This window comes from Symphalangus syndactylus, chromosome 17 (genome assembly GCF_028878055.3).
Source record: "Symphalangus syndactylus isolate Jambi chromosome 17, NHGRI_mSymSyn1-v2.1_pri, whole genome shotgun sequence".
NCBI lineage: Eukaryota > Metazoa > Chordata > Mammalia > Primates > Hylobatidae > Symphalangus > Symphalangus syndactylus.
In genome coordinates this window covers 33,289,385-33,314,990 of record NC_072439.2, presented here as the reverse complement: position 1 = coordinate 33,314,990, position 25,606 = coordinate 33,289,385, and the positions used below count along the sequence as shown (strand labels likewise).

The following is a 25,606-nucleotide window of genomic DNA, read 5'->3' as shown; positions in this document are numbered from 1 at the left end:
AAAGTGCTAGGATTACAAGCGTGAGCCACCGCGCCCGGCCCATATTTTTCTTCTTGCAGGGAGCCTATAAACAGACGTGTGAGTAGGAGAAATATCACTGAATTATTTTCCCAGCAAGGAATATTAATAATTGATAACCCTGGGGAAGGAGTGCATTCCCAGGGGTAGGCCTATAGACGACTGCTCTGGGAGTGTCTGTCTTACGCGGTTGAGATAAGGGATGAAATATGCCCTGGTCTCCTGCAGTGCCCTCAGGCTTACTAGGATTGGGAAATTCCAGCCTGGTGAATTCTAGTCAGACTGGTCTTCTGCTCTCAAACCCTGTTTCCTGTTAAGATGTTTATCAAGACAATGTGTGCCCAGCGGGACATGGACCCTCATCAGTAATTCTAATTTCACCCTTGCCTTGTGATCCTACTCTGCCCTTTTGCCTTGTGATCTTTTATTGCCCTTTGAAGCATGTGATCTCTGTGATCCACTCCCTATTCATACCCTCCTCCCCTTCTAAAATCCCTAATAAAAACTTGCTGGTTTTGCGGCTCAAGTCGCCATCATGGTCCTACCAATATGTGACAGCACCCACGGAGGCCCAGCTGTAAAATTCTTTTCTTTGTAGTCTTTCTCTTTATTTATGAGACCGGCCGACAGGCAAAATAGAAAAGAACCATGTTGAAATACTGGGGGCTGGTTCCCCCGATAACATGTATAGCCTGCAACCTGAGCAGGGCCTTCAGCCTGGTCCAGCAAATCATTTCGGCATTCTTTTTTTTTTTGAGACAGAGTCTTGCTCTGTCATCCAGGCTGGAGTGCAGTGGTGCGATCTCAGCTCACTGCAACTCCACCTCCTGGGTTCAAGCAATTCTCCTGCCTCAGCCTCCTAAGTAGCTGGGATTACAGGTGCCCGCCACCACGCTTGGCTAATTTTTGTATTTTTAGTAGAGACAGGGTTTCACCATGTTGGCCAGGCTGGTCTGGAACACCTGACCTCGTGATCCGCCTGCCTCGGCCTCCCAAAATGCTGAGATTACAGGCATGAGCCACCGCGCCCAGCCTCATTTCTGTATTCTTGGTCCGCTTCATTGTCTCTTCCCAAAGAACCACTGTTCCTAACTTTCATCATTATCCTCAAGCCCCTTCACTCTACTGCTTCCTTGCCTCCCACCTGGTTTATCTGCTTCCTTCCTGTTAGGAACAATTGAGGTTATCAGACATGAACTCTCTCAACTCTCTCCACCCAAGCCTAAAAACATACATATTTCAAACACCCACCCCTAGTTCTTTGCTTCTAATCTAAGTACTCTGTGATCCTCATTAATCACTTCCGGTCCCTTAGTTGGTTATTCCTTATTTCCAACCTTCCCTTTACACTAGCCCCATCCCAATATATTGAGTTGCTCAAGGCTATTCCATCTGTTTTTTCTTTTGAGACAGTGTCTCAAAAGTGTAGTGATGTGCAGTGGTGTGATCTCGGCTCACTGCAGCCTCAAGCCTCCAGGCTCAAGCTATCCTCCCACCTCAGCCTCCCAAAGTGCTGGGATTACAGGCATGTGCCCCCACACCTGTCCCAGCTCATCTTAAGGGGGGAAAAAAATCCAACATAAAACTTTTCCCTTTGACCTCTTATTGGCTGTTCCTCCTCCTACTTAAGTGCTGATTTTCCTTAGGCCTGCTTCTTTAGCCTTCTTCCCTTCTCAATGTACACGGCCTGATTGGGCAAACTCACCCTCTCCCATGCACTTCAACTACCATCCAAGCCAGAAGCCAGCAAATCTGTATTTCTGGCCCCTCTGAGCTCTTGAGTTGACAATCTCATATGTTAAACTGACTAACTGAATAGCATTCTCTACCTTTATGTCTCAAAGATACCTTACACTCAATAGGTCTAAAGCTGAACTCATCTTCCCAAGTCTGTCTCCACTTTGGCTCTCTCAAGGACTGACACTATCTCCTCAGTGAAGAAGGCTGAGTTTCACCTTATTAAAAGAAACCTAGGGCCAGGCACAGTGGCTCATGCCTGTAATCCCAGCACTTTGGGAAGCTGAGGTGGGCAGATCACCTGAGGTTGGGAGATCACCTGAGGTTGGGAGTTCGAGACCAGCCTGACCAACATGGAGAAACGCCATCTCCATTAAAAATACAAAATTAGCTGGGTGTGGTGGCGCATGCCTGTAATCCCAGCTACTTGGGAGGCTGAGGCAGAATTGTTTGAACCCAGGAGGCAGAGGTTGCGGTGAGCCAAGATCGCACCATTGCACTCCAGCCTGGGAAACAAGAGCGAAACTCCATGTCAAAAAAAAAAAAAAAAAAAAGAGGCTGGATGCAGTGGCTCATGCCTGTAATCCCAGCATTTTGGGAGGCCGAGGCAGGTGGATCACCTGAGGTCAGGAGTTCAAGACTAGCCTGACCAACATGGAGAAACTCTGTCTCTACTAAAAATACAAAACTGGCCGGGTGTAGTGGCGCGTGCCTGTAATCCCAGCTACTCAGGAAGCTGAGGCAGGAGAATCGCTTGAACCCGGGAGGCGGAGGTTGCAGTGAGCTGAGATCGCGCCATTGCACTCCAGCCTGGGCAACAAGAGCAAAACTGCGTCTCAAAAAAAAAAAAAAAAGAAACCTAGGAGTCACCTTAGCTCCATCTCACTTAACTTCCTTAAGTTCTTCTATCAGTTGCAGTCCATCCTTCTATCCCAATTGCTACTGCCTTAGTTCAGTTCCTGAGTAGATCTTGCTTAGGTTACTCAACCTCTTCCTATCCTCTTTCTCTGCCACCAGCCTTTTTTCTTTTTTGAAAGAGGGTCTCACTTTGTCACCCAGACTGGAGTGCAGTGGTGCAATCACAGCTCCCAGCAGCCTCCATCTCCCAGGCTCAAGCAACTTTCCCACCTCAGCCTCCCAAATAGCTGGGACTATAGGGTACATCATCACACGCTGCTAATTTTTGTATTTTTTGTAGAGACAAGGTTTTGCCATGTTGCCTGGGCTGGTCTTTAACTCCTGGGCTCAAGCGATCCACCCTCCTGGGCTCCCAAAGTGCTGGGATTACAGGCATGAATGCAGCTGCCTCTAGTCTTGTTCAATCTAGCCTCAATATGGTTACCTGATTTAGGCATATAACAATCCTGCTTAAAACACTTCAATGCATACATAAGAAACTTCATAGTGATTGTCTCTGAGAACTAGGGGATCTAGGATAGGAGAAATATTTCTCTTTCCCTTTGATACTATTTGAATTCTTTACTATTAGCATGCATTACTATACAAAACTAAAGTTTCAGTGACCCCCAGTGCCTACAATACAAAGTCTTTCATGAATCTCTCTCCTGTTTACCTCTCACGCTTCTCTCAAGCCACTAGTCTATCTAGAATGGCCTCCCATCTAAATATCAACTTAGCTCTGAAGACTGTGTCCAGGCCAGGCGCAGTGGCTCACGCCTGTAATCCCAGCACTTTGGGTGGCCGAGGCGGGTGGATCGCCTGAGGTCAGGACTTCAAGACCAGCCTGGCCAATATGGTGAAACTCTGTCTCTACTAAAAATTAAAAAAAAATAGCCAGGTGTGGTGGCGGGTGCCTGTAATTCCAGCTACTTGGGAGTCTGAGCCAGGAGAATCGCTTGAACCTGGGAGACCATGCCACTGCACTCCAGCCTGGACAACAAGAGCAAAACTCCATCTCAAAAAAAAAAAAAAAAAAGACTCTGCCCAAAAGGGACTTCCTCCTGACTTCTCCACACAGAAGTGACCTCCTTTTCCTTGATGTCTACTGTGTGCCATATTCAGACTTCCAACATGGTACTTACAATTCATGTTGTATATAATAGTTAAAATCAAAGTCTATCTCCCTCCATTAGCCTTAGATTCCCTGAGGACAGGAATTCTTTTTTTTTTTTTTTTTTTTTTTTTTGGAGACGGAGTCTCACTCTGTCACCCAGGCTGGAATGCAATAGTGCAATCTTGGCTCACTGCAACCTCCGCCTCCCGGGTTCAAGTGATTCTCCCTGCCTCAGCCTCCCAAGTAGCTGGGATTACAGGAACATCATGCCACCATACCCAGCTAATTTTTTTTTTTTTTTTTTTTTTTTTTTTTTTTTAGTAGAGATAGGAATTCTTATTCACCCTTGAATTTTCAGAGCCTTTTTAGAGGATCAGAATTTCCACAGATGGGGCTTAGGTAAGTGTTTTGACAATGTTCCTCAGGTGATTCTAACTATCCTATGATAACTGCACTAAAACGTAAACTCTTTCACATCAGGAATCATCACTACCCAGCACAATGTAAGTGCTCAATAAATGCTTTACTAAATTGAACTGAAACAGACAAGTCTGGAAGATGAGGGCTAAGAGTTTGGAGCTAAAGATCTGGAGGCATCAGGATGTAAGATGGTGTGAGTGCAGTGAGAGGAGGAAGGAAGCCGGGAAGGACTTCTTGATGACCCTTTCACTTTAACCACAGAAGACTCAATTACATGTCTTTTCCTTACGACTTGAGTTCCTCAAGGGATGGGAACTCTCCGTCCTAGTCATCTCTGTAAGCCTGGTGCTAAGCACAGTGCATGGTACATGTTAGGAGCTCAGTAACCTTTTATTGATCTTTTATTGAGCTGTATCAGTGCCCCTGGTAATACAGGGGGGTAAAAAACTTCAGGGACACACAGGAAGAAGTGACTAACTTGGCATAGGAGGCCGGATACATTGATTTTCAGAGGGACAATTAAGCTCAATCTTCAAAGAGAAGTTCGCTTGGCAGAGCAGCGTCAAGAACTTTCAAGCAGAAGGAACAGCAGGAACGTAAGTACTGAGATATGAAAGAGGGCAGCCACAATCTTTCCACGTGGCCAGGAGTCAGGTGCGTAAGAGATTTACAAAATGAAATTGAGAGGGTCAGGGCCAGACTGTAAGGGGCCAAAGACACCCACCTACGGATTTAAGGCTAACTGTGGGTAGTCAAAGAGGAGTTTTAAATTTAACATCAGATGATCTACCTTTACTTTGTACCAAGTACTAGTAGGGTTGGGCGCGGCGGCTTACACCTGTAATCCCAGCACTGTGGGAGGCCAAGGCGGGCGGATCACTTGGGGTCAGGAGTTCGAGACCAGCCTGGCCAACATGGTGAAACCCCATCTCTACTAAAAATACAAAAATTAGCCGGGCGTGGTGGCGGGCACCTGTAATCCCAGCTCCTGGGGAGGCTGAGGCAGGAGAATCGCTTGAACCAGGGAGGCGGAGGTTGCAGTGAGCCGAGATCGGGCCACTGCACTCCAGCCTGGGCGACAGAGCAAGACTCCGTCTCAAAAACAAAACAAAACAAAACAAAACAACCAAAAAAACAAACAGGCCAGGCGCGGTGACTCACGCCTATAATCCCAGCACTTTGGGAGGCCGAGGCGGGCGGATCACGAGGTCAGGAGTTTGAGATCATCCTGACCAATATGGTGAAACCCCCGTCTCTACTAAAAAAAATACAAAAAATTAGCCGGGCATGGTGGCGCGCGCCTGTAATCCCAGCTGCTCAGGAAGCTGAGGCAAGAGAATCGCTTGAACCCGGGAGGCGGAGGTTGCAGTGAGCCGAGATGGCGCCACTGCAGAACGAGACTCCGTCTCAAAATAAAATAAATAAAAAATTGAAAGTACTAGTCGAAGCACGAAAGGCAAAGAATTGAGAGGCTCAAGGAAAAAGCTTCATTAGCAGCTGAGATCCAGGTGACAAACCCAAACAAGGCAACGAAGGGAAGGGAGTGAGAAATCCATTCCATAAAACCCACGATATAAGCAAAGCGGCCTGTGAATTCCGACCCCTGCTGACGACAGCCAGGCCACACACCAGTTTTTTTCAAGTCTCAACTAGATGCTAAGCTCCGAAGTGGAACTCCCTCTGACACTTTCTGTTCTAATTCAGGAGTTCCAAGCCCCTTCCATCACAACCCATCCAGCGGGAGGCCCAAGCTGTGCGGAGCAGCGTAGGGCTAAGCCTGCGTCCGGTGAGACCCGGGAACACGGCGCGGGAGACTAAGGAGCAGAGTACAGAACTGCGCGTGCGCGCCTGCAGCACGAGCCCCGCCCCCTGACTCTAAACCGGATGGCGCGAAAAGGGACTCAGCGTCTCCCGAGAATGCCCCCATAGCTTCGAAAGGATCCCCGTGTCTGCTTAGCGCCCTCTCGCCACACACTCACTCACCCGCTCCCTGCGGGTCCTCAGAAGCCCGGAGGAGCCAGGAGCCCTCTGGCGCGGGGCCGCAGCCTTTCCGCCACCAGGCTCAGCTGGACCGGTCCTCGCCTGCGCGGAGAGCTAGGCGGGGCGAGCCGGGCTGGTCCACGTGACTCCGAGCGAGCTGGGCGGAGATTGGTGAAGAAGGAAGGAAAAGGGAAGCGAGTGCAGGGACTGTTTTATGTGAGGTCGATCTAAAACTCACAGCGCTATGAATTTTCTGCTGAATTATAGTAGAATTAAAGTCCGATTAGAGGTGAATTTACAAACATTCTTCCCCTTCTTCTAGTCAAGCGGACTATTCCAAGTCTTAAATAGTTAGTTAGAAAAGTTAGGTTTTATTTGGGAGGAAGTAAAGAGCTGAAGTACAGAGAGGAATGGTCTTCTGGGATAGGGGGTGTCCGTTGTATTATAGGTATAAGTTTAAAGCTTTCAAAGTATGCAAGAGGCTCATAAAAGGAAGAAAGCAACCGTAAATATTCATTGATCAGTTGAGGGTCTCTTCTGGCCTCTGCTCAGAAGATCTTGCCAAAAGGAAAAGATAATAGGGCTCTGCTCTGGCCCCCTGTAATCCCAGCTACTGGGGAGGCTGAAGCAGGAAGATCGCTTGAGCCCAGGATTTCTAGACTGTAGTGTGCGATGATCGTGCCTGTGAATATCCATTGCACTCCAACCTGGTCAACATAGTAAGACCCCCCTCTCAAAAAAAAAAAAAAGAAGAAGATAGGGCTCAAACAAATAATAATCTCCTGAATTATTAAGCATTTGAATAGAAGGAATCAATTTCTGAGGTATGAGAGAGTTAGAAGACATTTGCTTCAAGATGAAAGGACAGATGACAGAGAAATGAAAATACACAAGACACAAAACAAAAAAAACACGGAACTAGTGATAAAAGCAGAAAGATGCCATTTGAGGAGTGTTTTGATTTGCTCTAAATAAATTAGAACAGAGTCAAAGCCTCTCCCCTCATGCCCCCTACTACCACCCATTCATTTATTGCTCCAGGAATCAGATTTCCTGTGTTGGCCTTAGGGAACAATTGTGGGGCTTAAATACCATCTGCCAGGCAGCCACAACAGTGGATGTCAGGCTGACCAGTTAAGCTGCTTAATTTTTCTGGATTCTAGGCTTGCCCAAGCCCTATTTAGGTTGGAAGCTCCTTGGCCCAGGACCTCTGAAGAGATCCATTATGCCAGAATGAAAACAACCAGCCAGCGGATGTAGACAGGTCTATGTGGCTTTACAGAATAGCTAAATCCTAGTGTTCACTTTTCTCAGAGCTACTTCCCCACCCAAGTCCCTGGGGCAAGCATCCCTGACATAAGTAGGCTATATATTCCCATTAACTTCCCCCCAATTCTTTGGTACACCTACATCCTGATCTGGGGCTAATACCTCCATTTTCACCACCCATCTCCCTTGAGTCCCTTCTCCTAACCCTTGGAAGCCTTGTCTCCTCCACTTCTCTCCATCTGCCTCATGTGAGGAGTAACTCCCTGCTTCTCTGTTCCCTCAGAAATCAAGAGCCACACACTTGACTGGCAGCAGGGTAAAGGCCAGAAACTTAAGGTATTGGTTACCCAGTACTCACCATACCGGGTCGAGGAAGGGAGGTATAGGATGGCACCTCTTTTTGCTTCCTTAGCTCTCATGCCCCAAAACTCAGACACAGCCACACTCACATTCATATGCACAATCAGCACACACGGCGAAGGGAGGTGGGATGGGGAGGAAGGGAAGTTTGCACCAACCAGCTCATGAATGCAACTTGAAAGATTTCACACAGCAAAAGAAAAAAAAAAAAACAACCACATACATAAGTTAAAAAATAAAGAAGTACATGCCCCTCCCCACAGTCTCTTTCTTCATCTAGGGGCTGGCTCAACCCCTCCACGTAAACTCAGAAGCTTTCTACTCCCTCTATTCAGCTGGAGCTTCTACAGGGCCTGGGTGTTCAGTTCAACAGGTTCCCCTGTGACCTCTGGTTGTCCATTGGAGTCATCGGGTTTGGCACCCTTGAGGACAGACAGTCTCTCAGAAATACTCTTGAGCCGGGGGAAGAGAAGAAAGTCGTACAGGAGGCTGCCCAGACCCCCTCCAATGATTGGGCCTACCCAGTACACCTGTAGGAAGAGAAAAGGAATACTCAGGCTTGGTTGCTGCTCTTTTTCCAGCCACCTTAGTGGAAAACAAGATATTGTACACTTGATATCTACAATAAACTCACCATTTATTTTCTGATTCATCAAATTACTCCTTTATCCCACACCTTAGCATGTGTATATTCTATTTGTTATCAATTTGCACTAGTTTAATGTTGCTTTCAAAAAAATTTTATAAATTGTGGTAAAACACATATAAAATTTACCATATTAAATATTTTTGGATAGGCACAGTGGCTTACGCCTGTAATCCCAGCACTTTGGGAGGCTGAGACGGGCGGATCACAAGGTCAGCCATTTGAGAACAGCCTGATCAACAGGGAGAAACCCCATCTCTACTAAAAATACAAAAATTAGCTGGGTGTGGTAGCAGGGGCCTGAAATCCCAGCTACTCGGGAGGCTGAAGCAGGAGAATTGCTTGAACCCAGGAGGCGGAGTTTGCAGTGAGCTGAGATCCTGAGATCAAGCTCCACTGCACTCCAGCCTGGGTGATAGAGGGAGACTCCGTCTCAAAATATATATATATGTTTTTAAGTGTACAGTTTAGTAGTGTTAAGTATATTCACATTGTTGTGCAACCCATATCTAGAACTTTTTCATCTTGCAAAACTGTAACTCTATACCCATTAAACAACTGCCTATTCCACCCCACCCCCATCAGCCCCTGGTAACTATCCTTCTACTTTGTGTCTATGAATTTGAGTACTCTAAATACCCCATATAAATGTAATCATACAGTATTTGTCTTTTTGTGACTGGCTTATTCACTTAGCATAATGTCCTCAAGATTCATCCATGTTGTGGTATGTGTCACAATTTCCTTACTTTTTATGGCTAATATTCCATTTATGTATATACCACATTTTGTTTATCCATTCATCCACTGAGGAACACTTGGGTTGCTTCTACCTCTTGGCTATTGTGAGTAATGCTGTTATGAAAATGGGTGTACAGCTTTGAAAAATTTTAAAATTATTTCCATATGGTTGGACATAACCAATATTTATTGAGTGCTTACTTTATATCAGATTCTGTGCTAAATGTTTCTCACATATAACTTTCACACATTTCTCGTAATGTCCCATTTTATAGTAAAACAAACTGAAGCACAGAGTGATTGTTTGCCCATGGTCACACACAAAGCCTATAACGTATTAGAACTGGAATGGGGTTGAGGCCCATTTGTGCTCACAACACATCTTGATCTCTGAGAGCAGAATTTATTCTGCTCATATTTAGTTGTCTTTCTTCATACCCCCTAGTTCAGCAACCAGTGAATACTCAGTGCATACTCCCTGACTAACCAGAGAAGGAAAAATATGAGCAAGAGCCTCTCCTTCTAGCAAAATCATGAATCCTGCTCACACAGGCATGCCACACTCTCTGACAGCCCCCTTAGCTGAGTGCTGGTAGAGCAGCCAACACATGCAGAAGGAGAGCAGGAATCCAGCCTGGAACCTGCAGTCCACAACCATCCAGATGGGCTCCAGGATCTTGCCCCTCTCCCTTCACTCACCCAGTGGTTAGTGAAGTTCCCAGTGAGAATGGCAGGAGCAAAGGAGCGGGCAGGATTCATGCCTGCACCAGTATAATACATCTGCAAAAGAGACAGTTGTAACTGAGACACCCCCCTACTGTACCCCAGCTTCTCTCCCCACAACCCACATTGCCCCTGAGAGCTGGCATCTTTTCTCTAGCCAGCAGCAAGTGGAGAGGGACAGCCTGCATGACTCTCCAGGGGTTCCTGCAATGGGGTGAGGGCAACTGATGCCCTGTCTGGGAACAGACTATGGATCCACAGGCAAAGCCCATGTCTAGCCATGATGCATTCATTTCTACCTTGGGGTCAAGAAGGACTAGATGTAGCAGTCACAAGAGAGGGATAGGGCAGAGTTGATTCCTTTGTGCCAGTACAGAGTGCGATGGATAATGTTCATGTTTGACAGTGAAGTAGGCAGGAAGAACCCTTAAAAGTTGGGAAAGGTTTAGGGGCCCTGGAATCCTTGAATGAGAAGTTGTTCTCTTTCCTGCTTACCCCAAAGAGGTGCCCCAGGGCAAGGGAGAAGCCAACGGCCAGGGCCACAGAGCCCAGTTGGCCATTCCGCCTCTCGTCATATGTGGCAAAGATGCAGAGCACAAACTGGAGCGTCAGGAAGATCTCCACTGTGGTTGCCTGGCCCACGCTCACTGCAGGGTGCAACTGCGCAAAGGAAGAAGAAGAGAGGCAGCTCGTGAGGGCTGCCACAGTGTTACCTCCTCAAGACTTCCCCGGCAAGGATCTCCTTATGGCATCAGGTCCCTGGAGAGGAAGGACAATACAACCCCCTTCATAATCATTGTATTTGCATCTTAGTATCTCCTAACAGTGCTCCTTCATGATGGAAATGATTGCAGCCACTTACATGTATGAGGAAACTGAGGCCTTGAAAGGTAAAATAAGTTTCCTTAAGAACCTGCAAGGAGTTGGAAGGAAAGCTGAAACTCAAACTCAGGTTTGTTAATTCTCAGTCCAGGGCCCTATGCCTTCCTTAAAGCTCTAAACCACCTGTCAATCCTCACCACTTCAACACACACATGCTCACACATGCACATATTGTCCCAGACCCCAGGTGAGCTGATTCACCTGCACCAGTCAGGGAGTCAGGGCAACAGAGAGTCAGGACACCAGGTTCCCCATCCCCTCTCAGCCAACCATTACCGTGTTGAGTGCTAGGTTTCCTCGGATGGCAGGTGGGGTAACGCTATACAGCACAGCGGCCCCAGCCACAGCTCCCAGGATCTGGGCTGCCATATAGCAGAAGGCACGGAGCAGGGACATCTGGGAGCCCACAAGGAAAGCAAAAGTGACTGCAGGATTGACGTGGGCTCCACTGATGTGGCCCACAGACTGCACCAGTGTAGCCAGGGCCAAACCAAATGCCATAGCCACCTGCAGAACATGCAGGGATCCAGGAGCCCAACGCAGTGAGGACCCCAGCCCAAAGAAGACATAGAAGAGGGTGGCAAAGAATTCAGCGAATATGGCCCTCCAAAAGGAGGCTGATCGCAGTTCCCACATGGCAGGGGGGATGGGCACAGTGCCTGGGTCCCTGCTACCCCCATGGCCTTGTCTGGGTGGACAGTCCCCTTTATAGAGGACTCTTAATCCCTGGGAGGGGCAGGCTGAGGTAGCTGGCCCAGCCTCTTAACCCCTTCACAGCTGTGGAGGGCTAAGTCGCCTCCCATACATGGTAAAGATGTTGGATTTTCCCGCCTTTCTCAACTGGGAGATGAGCCGAGAGAGCCATGGCAGTGAGGGTGGGATTGGGGTCAGAGCAAGAGAGACTACGAGAAGTGGGGGTGAAGAACAGCAGGACTGGAAGAGTCTGCCCTTCTGTGTGTGTCAAAATTGGGGTTCGTAGTCCTGATTGACATCAACATTAGAATACTCTTCAGCTCTCTTTGGAAGGTCCATCAAACTGAGCTCACTTCATGGCATTTGGGGCTGAGCTCCTGGGGGTCTCAGCCTCCTCTGAGTCTGCCAGGGGTAAGGGTGGGGGTGGGGGTAAGGAGTGGGGTTCAGCAGGGAAGTTGGATAACTAAAGAGAATTCTTTAGTTCCCAGGGATTAGAAGCCTTTCTCCCATTGGCTAGTTTGGGCTGGAATCTGTGGACCCTGCAGCTCTGGGACAAAATAGTTCTGCTGCGTCTGGCTTTCTCTGAGCCTGGGTTCCCTACCCCCAGTCCATGACAGCACCTCCCTTTTCAAACCCTAGGCCTGGCTTTTTAAACCACAGGGATCGACAGAGAGAAGACACTATCATCCCTGCATGTGCTGGGGGTGGGGTTGGAGGGATAGGAATAAGAAAGGGACTCGTAGTTAAACTTTAGAATTAGCTTGTATTTCATCTTTCCTAAATCACACGGTCATAGCAAGAAGTACTGAAAGGAAGGAAACTGAGTCTTGGCTATGAAGCAATGGGAAGGTCTAATGTCCTCTAATACAGCCATGATCAGCACACCCTAAGCCTTGATCCCCAGGGAAAGATATGGGTGTGCTGGGATCAGACCTGGGGAAACAGCTGGTCAAGGAGAAGGAAAAGGATAATACGGGGAAGGAAAGTTTGGGGAAACAGGTTCAGTTGTGCTCGGGCTTGGTGAGGGACTTGGGACCTAGGTGTGGAGTTGTGTGGTGATGGAGAAGGTGGAATGGGACATACTGATAGGTTCTACCATCTCCACATAGTAGCAAGTCATACCGGCCACAGACTTTTCTCATGAAGCACCAGAGAACAGAAATTCGAGGTGAGGCCTGCAAGAATGGTGCCCAGCATGGGTCCTACCCAGTACACATGTGGGGAGACAGAAGGAACACAGATCAGGGACTGTGCTTTCTCCTCATAATACCCAGCTTGGGGATGAACAGAAAGAGAGTTATAGTGAAGGTAGGGGGTCCATCTAACCTATCCACTGGCAGGAAGAATTGCTGACAACAGGTCAGAGAGCACCCAAAGGGTTTGGAGCTCTCAATTACATAGAAGAGAAACAGTCCGCCAGAAGTCATTGGAATCTCCTATATTCTAGAAGCCTCATCAGTCTCCTGACTTAAGGCCCTGTAACCCTCAATGCATCTCACCCAGTAATGCTCCCAGATCCCAGTCACCACTGCTGGCCTCAGGAAGCATGCAGGGTTCACGCTGCCTCCAGAAAACTTCCCCTGGACAGGATAAAGAGAGAGGGTAGCACATCATGGTGTTAAGAGCAGAGATTTTGGCCACAGATACTCTGGTCCAATTAGGTGAGGATAAAAAGTGACAGAACCAGCTGGGTGCAGTGGCTCACGCCTGCAATCTCAGCACTTTGGGAGGCCAAGATGGGTGGATCACCTGAGGTCAGGAGTTCGAGACCAGCCTGACCAACATAATGAAACCCTGTCTCTACTAAAAATAAGAAAAATTAGCTGGGCATGGTGGCGGGTACCTGTAATCCCAGCTACTCGGGAGGTTGAGGCAGGAGAATCGTTGGAACCCGGGAGGCAGAGGTTGCGGTGAGCCGAGATCACGCCATTGCACTCTAGCCTGGGCAACAAGAGCGAAACTCCGTCTCAAAAAAAAAAAAAAAAAAAAAAAAAGAACCAGTTACAACTGCTGGTGGGAGTATAAACTGAGATATTACTTTTTTTTTTAGACAGGGTTTCGCCCTGTCACCCATGCTGGAGTGGAGTGGGGCAATCACAGCTCATTGCATTTTCAGCCTCCTGGGCTCAAGCGATCCTTCTACCCCAGCCTCCCAAATAGCTGGGACTACAGGTGTTTACCACCATGCTCAGCTAACTTTTTTATTTTTTGTAGAGATGGGGTCTCACTTGTGTTGCCTAATCTGGCCTCAAACTCCCGGGCTCAGGTGATCCTGTCACCTCAGCATCCCAAAGTGTTGAGATTACAGGCGTGAGGCACTGTTCCCCACCTGAGATAATGACTTTGGGACACAGTTTAACACCTACTTATAAAGATGAACAAATTACATAATTTCTTTTTTTTTTTTTTTCTTTGAGACAGAGTCTCACTCTGTTGCCCAGGCTGGAGTGCAGTGGCACAATCAGCTCACTGCAACCTCTGCAATTTTTATGTCTCAGCCTCCCAAGTAGCTGGGACTACAGGTGCCCGCCACCATGCCCAGCTAATTTTTGTATTTTTAGTAGAAATGGAGTTTCACCATGTTGGCCATGCTGGTCTTGAACTCCTGACCTTAAGTGATCTGCCCCTCTTGGCCTCCCAAAGTGCTGGGATTACAGGTGTGAGCCACCACGCCAGGTCAAATTACATAATTTCTGACTCAGCAACTCCACTTCTCACTTATATACCCAAGAGAAACTTGGGTAGCACATCATGTACATTTATGTAATTGTCGGCTGGGGGCAATGGCTCACGCCTGTAATCCCAGCACTTTGGGAGTCTGAGGCAGGCGGATCACCTGAGGTCAGGAGTTGGAGACCAGCCTGGCCAACATGGTGAAACCCCATCTCTACTAAAAATACATAATTAGTCAGGCATGGTGGTGGGTGCCTGTAATCCCAGCTACTTGGGAGGCTGAGACAGGAGAATCGCTTGAACCTGGGAGGTGGAGGTTGCAGTGAGCCAAGATTGTGCCACTGCACTCCAGCCTGGGCGACAAGAACGAAACTCAGTCTCAAAAATAAAATAAAATAAAAGTAATTGTCAAGGTTCTAGTTTTTCTATTGGATGGATGGTTAGAAATGATGCTTAATCATTATTAAAAACAAATAAGTGGGAGCCATATATAGGCCAATGAGGAGAGGATATCACGAACAACAAAATATTCTGTGTACCCCAAATTAATTAAAAACAGCAGTGACAACAATATATGCTTTACCACTTTCTAGTTGGGCAAGTTATCCCCGCTATATATAGGTTCCAGGAGGGCAGGGACCGTGTCTGATTTTTCACCAGTGCAAACCTGGTGCTTAACACACAGAAGGCAGTAAATAAATATTTGTTGAATAGATTAGATTAGCATAGGCTTGCTTGCTTGCTTGCTTGCTTCTTTTTTTTTTTCCCCAGGCAGAGTCTTACTCTGGAGTGCAGTGGTGCCATCTCAGCTCACTGCAGCCTCCACCTCCTGGGTTCAAGCCTCCCAAGTAGCTGGGATTACAGGTGCACACCACCACACCTGGCTAATTTTTGCATTTTTAGTAGAGACAGGGTTTCACCACGTTGGCCAGGCTGATCTCGAACTCCTGGCCTCAAGTGATCTGCCCGCCGCGGCCTCCCAAAGTGCTGGGATTACAAGCCTGAGTCACTGCACCTGGCCAGATTAGCATAAGCTTTCTGAGTCGCAGTTTCCTCTGTATCAAATAACATAATGTAGGTAAAGAGCCTAGTACAGTGTCTGGCACAGAATAAAGCACTTAAAAACAGGAGCTACCTGCACCTGTAGTCCCAGCAAATCAGGAGGCTGAGGTAGGAGGATCGTTTGAGCTCAGGAGTCAGAGAGCAGAGTGGGCAATATGGTGAAACCCCTCCTGTACAAAAAATACAAAAATTAGCCAGGCACAATGGCACACACCTGTAGTCCCAGCTACTGGGGAGGCTGAAGTGGGGGGATGACTTGAGCCTGGGAGGTAGAGGTTGCAGTGGACTGAGACAGCACCACTGCACTCCAGCCTTGGTGACAGAGTCAGGCCCTGTCTCAAAAAAAATTGAAAATTTGGCTGTGTGTGGTGGCTTACACCTGTAATCCCAGCATCTTGGGAGGCTGAGGTGGGTGGATCATCTGAGGTTGGGAATTTGAGACCAGCCTGGCCAACATGGCAAAACCCCATCTCTACTAAAAATACACAAAAAAATTAGCCAGGCATCATGGTGTTCACCTGTCATCCCAGCTACTTGGGAGGCTGAGGCAAGAGAATCACTTGAACCCAGGAAGTGGAGGCTGTGGTGAGCTGAGATCACACCACTGCACTCCAGCCTGGGAGACAGAGTGAGACTCCGTCTCGAAAAAAAAAAAATTAAAATTAAAAAATTTAAAAAGTAAACAGAAGCCACTCAATGGGGTTTTATGAACAGGAATGGGTTATCTCTACCCACCAATCCTGTAGCCTCTTATAATAAGAGATGGAACAGCAAAGGGCAGTTAATTCAATCTCTTATAGACGACAAATAAAATGGCTAGCTTTCCTTATCTGCAGCTACCATCCTCTCGCCTTTATTCTTCATCAATGTTGACAAGAATTTCATGGAGAACTAAACCTCAGCCCATTTCCTTTGACATCAGTCTCCCCACTTAGCTAAATGCCAGCCTCTTTCAAACCTAACTAGAGATGAACTCTCAAAAGCTTACTTGAGTTTTTGCATAGATTTACATACAATTAGTATGCTTATTGTTTTCTACTAGCCTAGCCTTTTATTTTTATTTTTTTTTTACAGACGTAGTCTCACTGTGTTGCGCAGGCTGGAGTGCAGTGGCGCGATCACAGGTCATTGCAGTCTTAAACTTCTGGGCTCATGCGATCCTCCCACCTAAGCCCCCCTGAGTAGCTGGGACTACAGGCACGTGCCACTGCACCCAGCTTATTTAAAAATTTTTTTTAGAGATGAGGTGTTACTATGTTGCCCACGCTGGTCTCAAACTCCTGGCTTCAAGCCATCCTACCGATTCTACCACCTCAGCCTCCCAAAGTGCTGGGATTACAAGATTACAAGCATGAGCCATAGAACCTGGCCTTGTTTTTTTGTTGTTGTTGTTGTTTTGTTTTTTTTTGTTTTTGAGACAGGGTCTTGCTCTGTTTCAAAAAAGGAGAGACTCCAGGCTGGAGTGTAATGGTGCAATCTCCCAGGCTCAAACAATCCTCCCACCACCTCAGCCTCCCAAATAGCTGGGACTACAGGCATGCACCATCACACCTAGCTAATGTTTGTATTTTTTGTAGAGATGGGGTTTTGCCGTGTGGCCCAGGCTTATCTTGAACTCTTGGGCTCAAGCAATCTGCCTGCCTTGGCCTCCCAAAATGCTGGGATTACAGGCGTGAGGCACCTCACCCAGCCTTAGCCTAGCCTTTTTAAACAAAACAACAACAAAAAACAAATACAATCAGGGCTCAGTGGCTCACGCCTCTAATCCCAGCCCTTTGGGAGGCTGAGGCGAGCAGATCACGAGGTCAGGAGATCGAGACCATCCTGGCTAACATGGTGAAACCCTGTCTCTACTAAAAATACAAAAAATTAGCCGGGCGTGGTGGCCGGCACCTGTAGTCCCAGCTCCTCGGGAGGCTGAGGCAGGAGAAGGGCGTTTACCCAGAAGGCGGAGCTTGCAGTGAGCCGAGATTGCACCACTGCACTCTAGCTTGGGCGACAGAGCAAGACTCCATCTCAAAACAAAAAACAAAAAACAAAAAAAGGCTGTGTCTCCCTTCAGAAGTGGGATGCACCTGTGGTCCTAGTTACTTGGAAGGCTGAGGTGGTGAGCTGTGATGGTGCCACTGCACTCCAGCCTGGGCAACAGAGTGAGACCCTGTCTCAAAACAACACCACAAAATAACCAGGCCTTAGCCTGGTTCACTGAGCCCATGGAGGTTGAGGCTGCAGTGGGCCATGATTGCACTACTGCACTCCAGCCTGGACCACAGAGTGAGACTCTGTCTTAAAAAACAAAACAAAACAAAAACAAAAACAAAAGAAAAGAAATCTGCAAAGGAAGGTGACTTTGGAGAATTGCCTAGGAGTAAGGGGATTTCTGGGGTCTAACCCTCCTGGGTGATGCCAGGACACACTCCAATTCATCTTCATCTTTTTTTCTTGTTCACTTGTTCCCCCCTTTGCTATTATTCTACTTCATTCTCATATTTGGGGTTCTTTTCAGGGGTTGCAAAATGTTTTTAGCTGTAGATTCTCCACCTTTCTTCTGGCCTTAAGTAAGTATACAAATGTTTTTGAAGTTTTTTCCAACAGGAACTATGAAAATGGAGAAAGGATTTGTAAAATAACAAATTTGAGTAATTACAAAGTTATTATAAATCTTAGTGGCTCCTAGCGGTAATCACCCTGAATTCTCATTTATCTCTATACTTAACTGAGTTATCTCTTGATTACTAATGATCAGTCTTTCAAACTTTAGGACAGTGACAGTGATTCTAGCTTACTCCCCACTTCAATAAGGAAGGTTCCATTGCTTAGTCCCAGAGAGTGCTATACAACCATAATCCATAGTAAGAGAGAGCAAGTGGGTCTATATAGCTTAGGAAATCTGCAGGCAGAGCTATTTTTCTTGCTGTGTTCCTCCACAGTGAGTCCCATGTGATTACCACAGTCACCTCTAAGGATTTCCAGGGCTGACTCATCATCTTACTGCAGCTACTCCCTAGCCAGCTCATATTATCAGGACCTGAAGAATATATCAGGTTTGAGTTCCATAAACAATCTACGCTGGACAGGTGTGGTGGCTCATGCCTGTAACCTCAACACTTTGGGAGGCCAAGGCAGGAAGACTACCTTGTCAGGAGTTCAAGACCAGCTTGGGCAACATAGCAAGACCCTGTCTCTATAAGAAATTTTTAAAAATTAGAGGGTGTGGTGGCACGTGCCTATAGTCTTAGCTACTCAGGAGGCTGAGGTGGAAGGTTCACTTGAGTCCAGGAATTCAAGGCTACAGTGAGCTATGATTATGTCACTGCATTCCAGCCTGAGTGACGGAGTGAGACTGTGCCTCTTTAAAAGAAAACAAAATAGTATTTTATTGCCTATCCGGCCAGATTGTAAAAATATAAATAAATGTAAATATATATAAATAAATTATATATATAAATTATATAAAAAATAAATAAAATGTAAAAGGAAAAATAGCCAGTCATGGTGACTCATGCCTGTAATCCCAGCACTTTGGGAGGCCAAGGCAGGAGGATCACCAGAGGCCAGGAGTTCAAGGCTGCAGTAAGCTTATGGCACCACTGCACTTCGGCCTTGGCAACAGAGGGAGATTCTGTTCAAAACAATAAATAAAGCCCAGGCGCAGGGGTTCACACCTGTAATCCTAGCACTCTGGAGGCCGAGGCAGGTGTTCATGACCAGCCTGGCCAACATGGTGAAACCCATCTCTACTAAAAATATAAAAATCAGCTGGGCATGGTGGTGTATGCCTGTAGTCCCAGCTACTTGGGAGGCTGAGGCAGGAGAATGGCTTGAACCCGGGAGGCAGAGGCTGCAGTGAGCTGAGATCATGCCATTGCACTCCAGCCTGGGTGACAGAATGAGACTACGTCTCACAAATAAATAAATAAAATAAAAATAATAAAAACAAAATAAAATAAATAAAAATAAATGAGCTGGGTACAGTAGCACATGCCTATAGTCCTTGCTATTTGGGAGCCTGAGGTTAAGGATTGCTTGAGCCTAGGAATTTAAATCCAGCTTGGACAATGTAGGCAGACCCTGTCTCTTAAAAAAAAAAATCAAAGTATAAATGAATTGAGGTGTGAATTACATATAAACATAATTTATTATTATCATATATTGAACATCCTTTCTAGTGATTTCACTGTGGATGAATGGAGATGCAGCCCTCAGGGACTAGGTGACTATCTATCTCTGCTTCCACCATACAGAATCTCTATCCCAGCCCCATACTCAGAATGCCAGGTCAGCATGTAACCCAGCTCCATTGTGTGGACAGTTTCAGCAGGACAAAGGCCCCAGCATAGCACAAGCCAGCCCAGCAGCCCCTTTGGCTAGTTCCTGAGGCCCTCCCCACCCCCTGCCCTTCTCTCTCTTTCTCTGGTTATGCTTTGCTGACTGCTGACTACTGGCAAAGTCCAGAACAATCACCAAGCACTGAGTGCATCATCTTTCTCCCATCCATAGTTAAGGGATCCAATTAGTACTTGGATCAGGCCAGGACTCCCACGAATTAGAAATGGGGTAATCCAAGAAATCAAGTAATAAAGAGATTAGCGCACCTTGCCTCCTCCTTTCTTTTCCTAAGGAGTCAGATACAACTTCAAGCCAGGCAGACCAATGCTCACTATGGTCAGGTTCTGTTCTAAGCATTTTATATTTATCTCATGGATTGGTCTTTTTTAGGGTTGTACCTTCCGTTTATTCCCTACTTACCCTATACCCTCTGTTTGGATGACCTCATCTACATCGACATCCACCTCATCCTTGAGATGTATATCCATATATCTATAGAACATTTCACCTGGTTGTCTCACAGACACCTCAATTTAGCCTGTCCAAAACTGAACTGATTATCTTCTCATCCAAACATGCTTCTCCTTCTGCATTCCCTTATTAAGTCAGAAAGTCAGAAACTTATGAATCAGCTTTGACACCTTCCCTCACCCTCTTACTTCCATCTAATGTCTCCAAAGCTCCAAGAATTCTACCTCTTAGTTAACCGAGTCTGCACTACGTTTCACCTGAGAACTTTAGTGCTCTCAGACCCTGTTTGTCCCTGTTTCTAGTCTCGTCCCTTCCAATTCATTCTCCATATTGCTGCCAGCTTTATCTTTATATGGTACCCGTAATTTGTAACTTCTCTGTGTTCCCTTCAACAGTTCCTGAATGCCTGAAAGACAGTCTAAACTCCTTCTCATGGCATGTAAGCCACTTCATCATCCAGCCTCAACTTTTCCAACTGCTTTTCTTGTCTCCCCAACATGAGACTCCGGCAATATTGTGTTCCTTGTGGTTCCTTCCAATACTCTGTTCTAAATTTCATAACCCGGTGCATTAGTCTAAGCTGTTCCTGTTGCCTCAGTGTCTTTCCCGTTTTGTCTGTTAAGTAAAATTGTATCATATTCTAATTATTTTGCATTAAAGTTAAGAATTATAGGCTGGGTGTGGTCAGCCTTTGGGAGGCTGAGGTGGGCAGATCACTGGAGGCCAGGAGTTCGAGACCAGCCTGGGCAACATGGTGAAACCCCGTCTCTACTAAAAATACAAAAAATTAGCCAGGCATGGTGGTGCGCATCTGTGATCCCAACTACTTGGGTGGCTTTGGTAGGAGAACTGCTTGAACCCAGGAGGTGGAGTTTGCAGTGAGCTGAACTGCACTGCAGCAGCCTGGGTGACAGAGCGAGAATCTGTTTAAAAAATAAAAAAAAAGAATTATAATTACAATGAGCAACAAGGCAGCTAAATCATCTGAATGAGGAAGGTGAGTTTATCAAATGAATGGTCAGCCTGTGAAAGTGAAATGATACAAGAGATGACAAGCAAGGCTATTCCCTGAATAAGGAATAAAGTAATGGATGTGTCTTAAGTGACGGTGTGAGGGATGTATAGTGATTGCTTCAGCTCTCACAGGAACCAAAGGGGAAATCCTACAGAAACACAATCCGGGAACCTTCCCATTACTACCAAAATGCAAAGTATTGACAGAGCAGGACTTTGCTGAAGGAAATCTCTAAGCTCTCTTCTCACGTTATTTAGCTGACTGAAAAGTCTGGGCCATGATGACCCCTGGTGGAGATAATGGGCCACTGCACTCCAAACTGGTGGCGAGGCCAGGCGGGAGGCCGAGAGGGGGTAGATCGCTTGAGGACAGAGGATCAAGATCAGCCTGGCCAACATAGTGAAACCCCGTCTCTATTAAAAATACAAAAAATTAGCCAGGCATGGTGGTGCATGCCTGTAGTCCCAGCTACTCGGGAGGCTGAGGCAGGAGAATCGCTTGAACCCACGAGGCTGAGGTTGCAGTGAGTTGAGATCACACCACTGCACTCCAGCCTGGGCGACAGAGCCAGACTCTGTCTCAAAAGAAAAAAAAAAAAAACTGGTGGAGAGAATGAGCCACTGCACTCCAAAAAATGTGGGAACAAAACTTTTTTTTTTTTTTAGACAGGGTCTCAGTTCGTTGCCCAGGCTCACTGTAGCCTCAACCTCCTGGGCTCAAGCAATCCTCGTGCCTCAGCTTCCCAATTAGCTGGGACTACAGGCATGCACAACCACACCTGGCTAATTCTAAAATTTATTTTGTAGAGATAGGGTCTCCCTATGTTGCCCAGGCTGGTCTTGAACTCCTGGGCTCAAGTGATCCTCTCACCTCAGCCTCCCAAAATGCTGGGATTACCGGCATGAGCTACCATGCCCAACCACCCTCTCCTTTTATACTCATTCGTTTTAATGAGCACATATTCTATGGTAAAGGGAACACTAAGGCCCTGGGGCACAGAGAACACAGTATTTAATCACCTTTCTTAAGAATTCACGACCTAAGGCAGGAGTGGTGGCTCATGTCTGTAATCCCAGCAGTTTGGGAGACCGAGGCAGGTGGATCACAAGGTCGGGAGTTCAAGAACAGCCTGACCAAGATGGTGAAACGCCGTCTCTACTAAAAATACAAAAAAATTAGCCAGGCGTGGTGGCAGGTGCATGTAATCCCAGCTATTCAGGAGGCTGAGGCAGGAGAATCGCTTGAATCTGGGAGGCGGAGGTTGCAGTGAGTCAAGATCACACCATGGCACTTGAGCCTGGGCAATAGAGTGAGACTCTGTCTCAAAAAAAAAAAAAAAAAAAGAATTCGCAACCTAATGGGTGATATAGGTTTCACTCAGCAGAGCACTGGGGAGAATGGAGACAAGTTAGAAGGCTGATGCAGGCCGGGCACGGTGGCTCACGCTTGTAATCCCAGCACTTTGGGAGGCCGAGGCGGGCGGATCACGAGGTCAGGAGATCGAGACCACGGTGAAACCCCGTCTCTACTAAAAATACAAAAAAATTAGCCGGGCGTGGTGGCGGGCACCTGTAGTTGCAGCTACTCTAAGAGGCTGAGGCAGGAGAATGGTGGAGCTTGCAGTGAGCCGAGATTGCGCCACTGCACTCCAGCCTGGGTGACAGAGCGAGACTCCGTCTCAAAAAAAAAAAAAAAAAAGAAGGCTGATGCAGTTGATGGTGGGGGCTGGGTAGGAGTAGGGGGAATGTGATAGGGATTCTGCGACAATCAGATATGTGAGAGGAGACAGACAAGCCAAGGACTCCATGGTTTCTGGGCAACTGGCTGAATATGGGTTGCGATTCATGAGATTCCCTCACTTGCTTAACCATTTCTGCTTTTCAAGCCATAGCTATGGCTTTTGGGAAGTCTCTTCCCACCATTCTCAAATATACTAAATCAGAGGTTTCTCCTTTGTTTTCTGAGCAACCTGTATGACTTCAATCATGGCACCTAGTGAATTATACTGCAATGGCCCTGTGAACCCTTGAAGAAATCATATTTTGTGAAAATGAACAAAGAAGGTAGCCTTACATATCATGTAAAGCCTTGTGACCATGCAAGGGAATTTGAGGCAGGCACATTAACAGATTTAAGTAGGGAGGTGGCATGTCTGACTGTAATGCCGACATTGAATTAGAAGCAGACAGATAGAAGCTGGCGGATCAGCTTAGAAGCTACTCACATTTCTACATTGAAATGAGAAAGCCTTGGCCAGGCACGGTGGTTCATGCCTGTAATCCCAGAACGTTGGGAGGCAGAGGCGGGCAGATCAACCTGAGGTCAGGAGTTTGAGATAAGCCTGGCCAACATGGCAAAACCCTGTCTCTACTAAAAATACAAAAATTAGCCGGGCCTGGTGGTAGGCGCCTGTAGTCCCAACTTCTTGGGAGGCTGAGGCAGGAGAATTGCTTGAACCTGGGCAGTGGAGGTTGCAGTGAGCCGAGATTGTGCCACTGCACTCCAGCCTGGGTGACAGAGTGAGACTCGGTCTCAATAAAAAAGACAAAATAAAATAAATAAATAAAAGAAATAAGAAAGCCTTAAGGCCAAGGATGACAGTGGCCTGAACTAGGGCCATGTGCACCATTCAAGGCAGTTACAACTCTGGGAGAGGCGGAAGAATTTTTGGTTAATTATTTAGGCTTTTAAATAGCTAGGCCAGAAGCCAGGTGTGGTGGCTCACACCTGTAATCCCAGCACTTTGGGAAGCTGAGGTGGGTGGATCACTTGAGGTCAGGAGTTTGAGACCAGCCTGGCCAACATGGTGAAACCCTGTCTCTACTAAAAACACAAAAATTAGGCCAGGTGCAGTGGCTCATGCCTGTAATCCCAGCACTTTGGGAGGCTGAGATGGGTGGATCACCTGAGGTCAGGAGTTTGAGACCAGCCCGACCAATATGGTGAAACCCGTCTCTACTAAAAATACAAAAATTAGCCAGACGTAGTGGCATGCGCCTGTAGTCCCAGCTACTCAGGAGGCTGAGACGAGAGAATTGCTTGAACCCGGGAGGCGGAGGTTACAGTGAGCCAAGGTCACGCCACTGTGCTCTAGCCTGGGCAACAGAGTGAGACTCAGTCTCAAAAAAAAAAATTAGCCAGGTGTGGTTGGTGGGCACCTGTAATTCCAGCTACTCAGGAGGCTGAGACAGGAAAATTGCTTGAACTCCAGAGGCAGAGGCTGCAGTTAGCCAAGATCAAACCACTGCACTCCAGCCTGGGTGATAGAGTGACACTCCGTCTCAAAATATAAATTTTTAAAATATATATCTAAAATCCTTTTTTGAGGGGTAGGAAGATGGAGGTGGGATGTATGTTGCTATTGCACTTGCCAGCAGAACCTTGAGAAGTGGACTGATTTAAAAAATGTAGGCCTGGCATAGTGGCTAACACCTGTAATCACAGCACTTTGAGAGGCAAAGGTGGGAGGATGGCTTGAGCCCGAGAATTCGAGAACAGCTTGGTCAACAAAGTGAAACCCCGTTTCTACAAAAAAGTTAACCGGGCATGGTGCATGCACATGTGGTCCCAGCTACACGGGAGGCTGAAGCAGGAAGATCGCTTGTGCCTCGGAGATGAACGCTGCAGTGAGCTGTGTTTGCGCCACTGTGCTGCATGCAGCCTGGGTGACAGAATGAGACCCTGTCTCAAAAAATAAAATAAAATGGAATGCAGATCGAAATGTTAAATATAGGCTGTCGATAATCCCCTACCTCATACCCTGAACCAAAATATTGCTACTTTTGGTTAAGTTCAGAAAACTGAATGCTGAGTTAAACCATCCGTTCCTAGCCTTGAACATACAAAACCAGCATTAACAGTATTTATGTATTTACTATTAATTATAAACAACTGTGAATTACCCAATGGTTGCTATTTGCCAATATATATCTAGATTATTCTTTTTTTTTTTGAGATGGAGTCTTGCTCTGTCACCAGGCTGGAGTGCAGTGGCAGGATCTCGGTTCACTGCAACCTCCCACTCCCTGGTTCAAGCGATTCTCCTGCTTCAGCCTCCCGGGTAGCTGGGATTACAGGCGCGCGCCACCACGCCCGGCTAATTTTTGTACTTTTGGTAGAGGCGGGGTTTCACCATATTGGCCAGGATGGTCTTGATCTCCTGACCTCGTGATCTGCCTGCCTCGGCCTCCCAAAGTGCTGAGATTACAGGCGTGAGCCACCGCGCCCGGCCTTGATTATTCTCACTTAATTATTACTAAGGTCTGTATATAATTTCTATTTTATAAATGAGAACACTAAGGCTCAGAAAAGTGGAGTTGCCCAAACTCAAACAGTGAAGCCAGGATCAAAGCTAATTACAGTACTAATTTTAAAATCTATACTTTTAAGCATCTGGCTACACTATATCTCTAAAAGTTTTACGTAGTTCAAATGTGAGCAGCGTTCGTCTACGCAGAAAAACTGAATAAGCAGCATTAACCGCGGGAAGAAACAGAACAGAAACCACTAACGTGGCGCCCCCACCCCGCAGCCCAGGGCGTCTCTTACGTCATAACACTGCGCGGCCGCCCCT

General features: G+C 46.9%; 2 protein-coding genes across 3 annotated transcripts in view; both read right to left on the bottom strand.

Annotated features, from left to right (window-relative positions):
* TIMELESS (timeless circadian regulator) overlaps positions 1-6,328 on the bottom strand; it is a 33,716-nt gene extending 27,388 nt beyond the window's left edge. Inside the window, exon 1 of one of the 2 annotated variants that reach the window (XM_055246810.2) lies at positions 6,173-6,328. The gene's annotated coding sequence lies outside the window, so the exon portion shown is untranslated. The remainder of the gene's footprint in view (positions 1-6,172) is intronic. The other variant, XM_055246812.2, reaches the window with a different exon arrangement.
* Positions 6,329-6,341: 13 nt separating this feature from the next.
* On the bottom strand, positions 6,342-11,470 carry MIP (major intrinsic protein of lens fiber). Its single transcript, XM_055248433.2, has 4 exons — positions 11,067-11,470; positions 10,404-10,568; positions 9,885-9,965; positions 6,342-8,328 (listed from the first exon to the last, which is right to left on the bottom strand). The coding sequence occupies exons 1-4, from the start codon at positions 11,424-11,426 to the stop codon at positions 8,143-8,145; spliced, it is 792 nt and encodes a 263-aa protein (XP_055104408.1). The 5' UTR covers positions 11,427-11,470; the 3' UTR covers positions 6,342-8,142.
* Positions 11,471-25,606: the final 14,136 nt, after the last annotated feature.

What these genes read in the sequence shown, in the direction of transcription:
- MIP (XM_055248433.2), bottom strand. Translation starts at nt 11,426, where the DNA reads ATGTGGGAACTGCGATCAGCCTCCTTTTGGAGGGCCATATTCGCTGAA. An exon ending in GAAACCTAGCACTCAACACG is followed by an intron (nt 10,569 to 11,066) that starts GTAATGGTTGGC and finishes TCCTTTGCGCAG; the next exon opens with TTGCACCCTGCAGTGAGCGT. An exon ending in GGAACTTCACTAACCACTGG is followed by an intron (nt 8,329 to 9,884) that starts GTGAGTGAAGGG and finishes CTCTTCCTACAG; the next exon opens with GTGTACTGGGTAGGCCCAAT.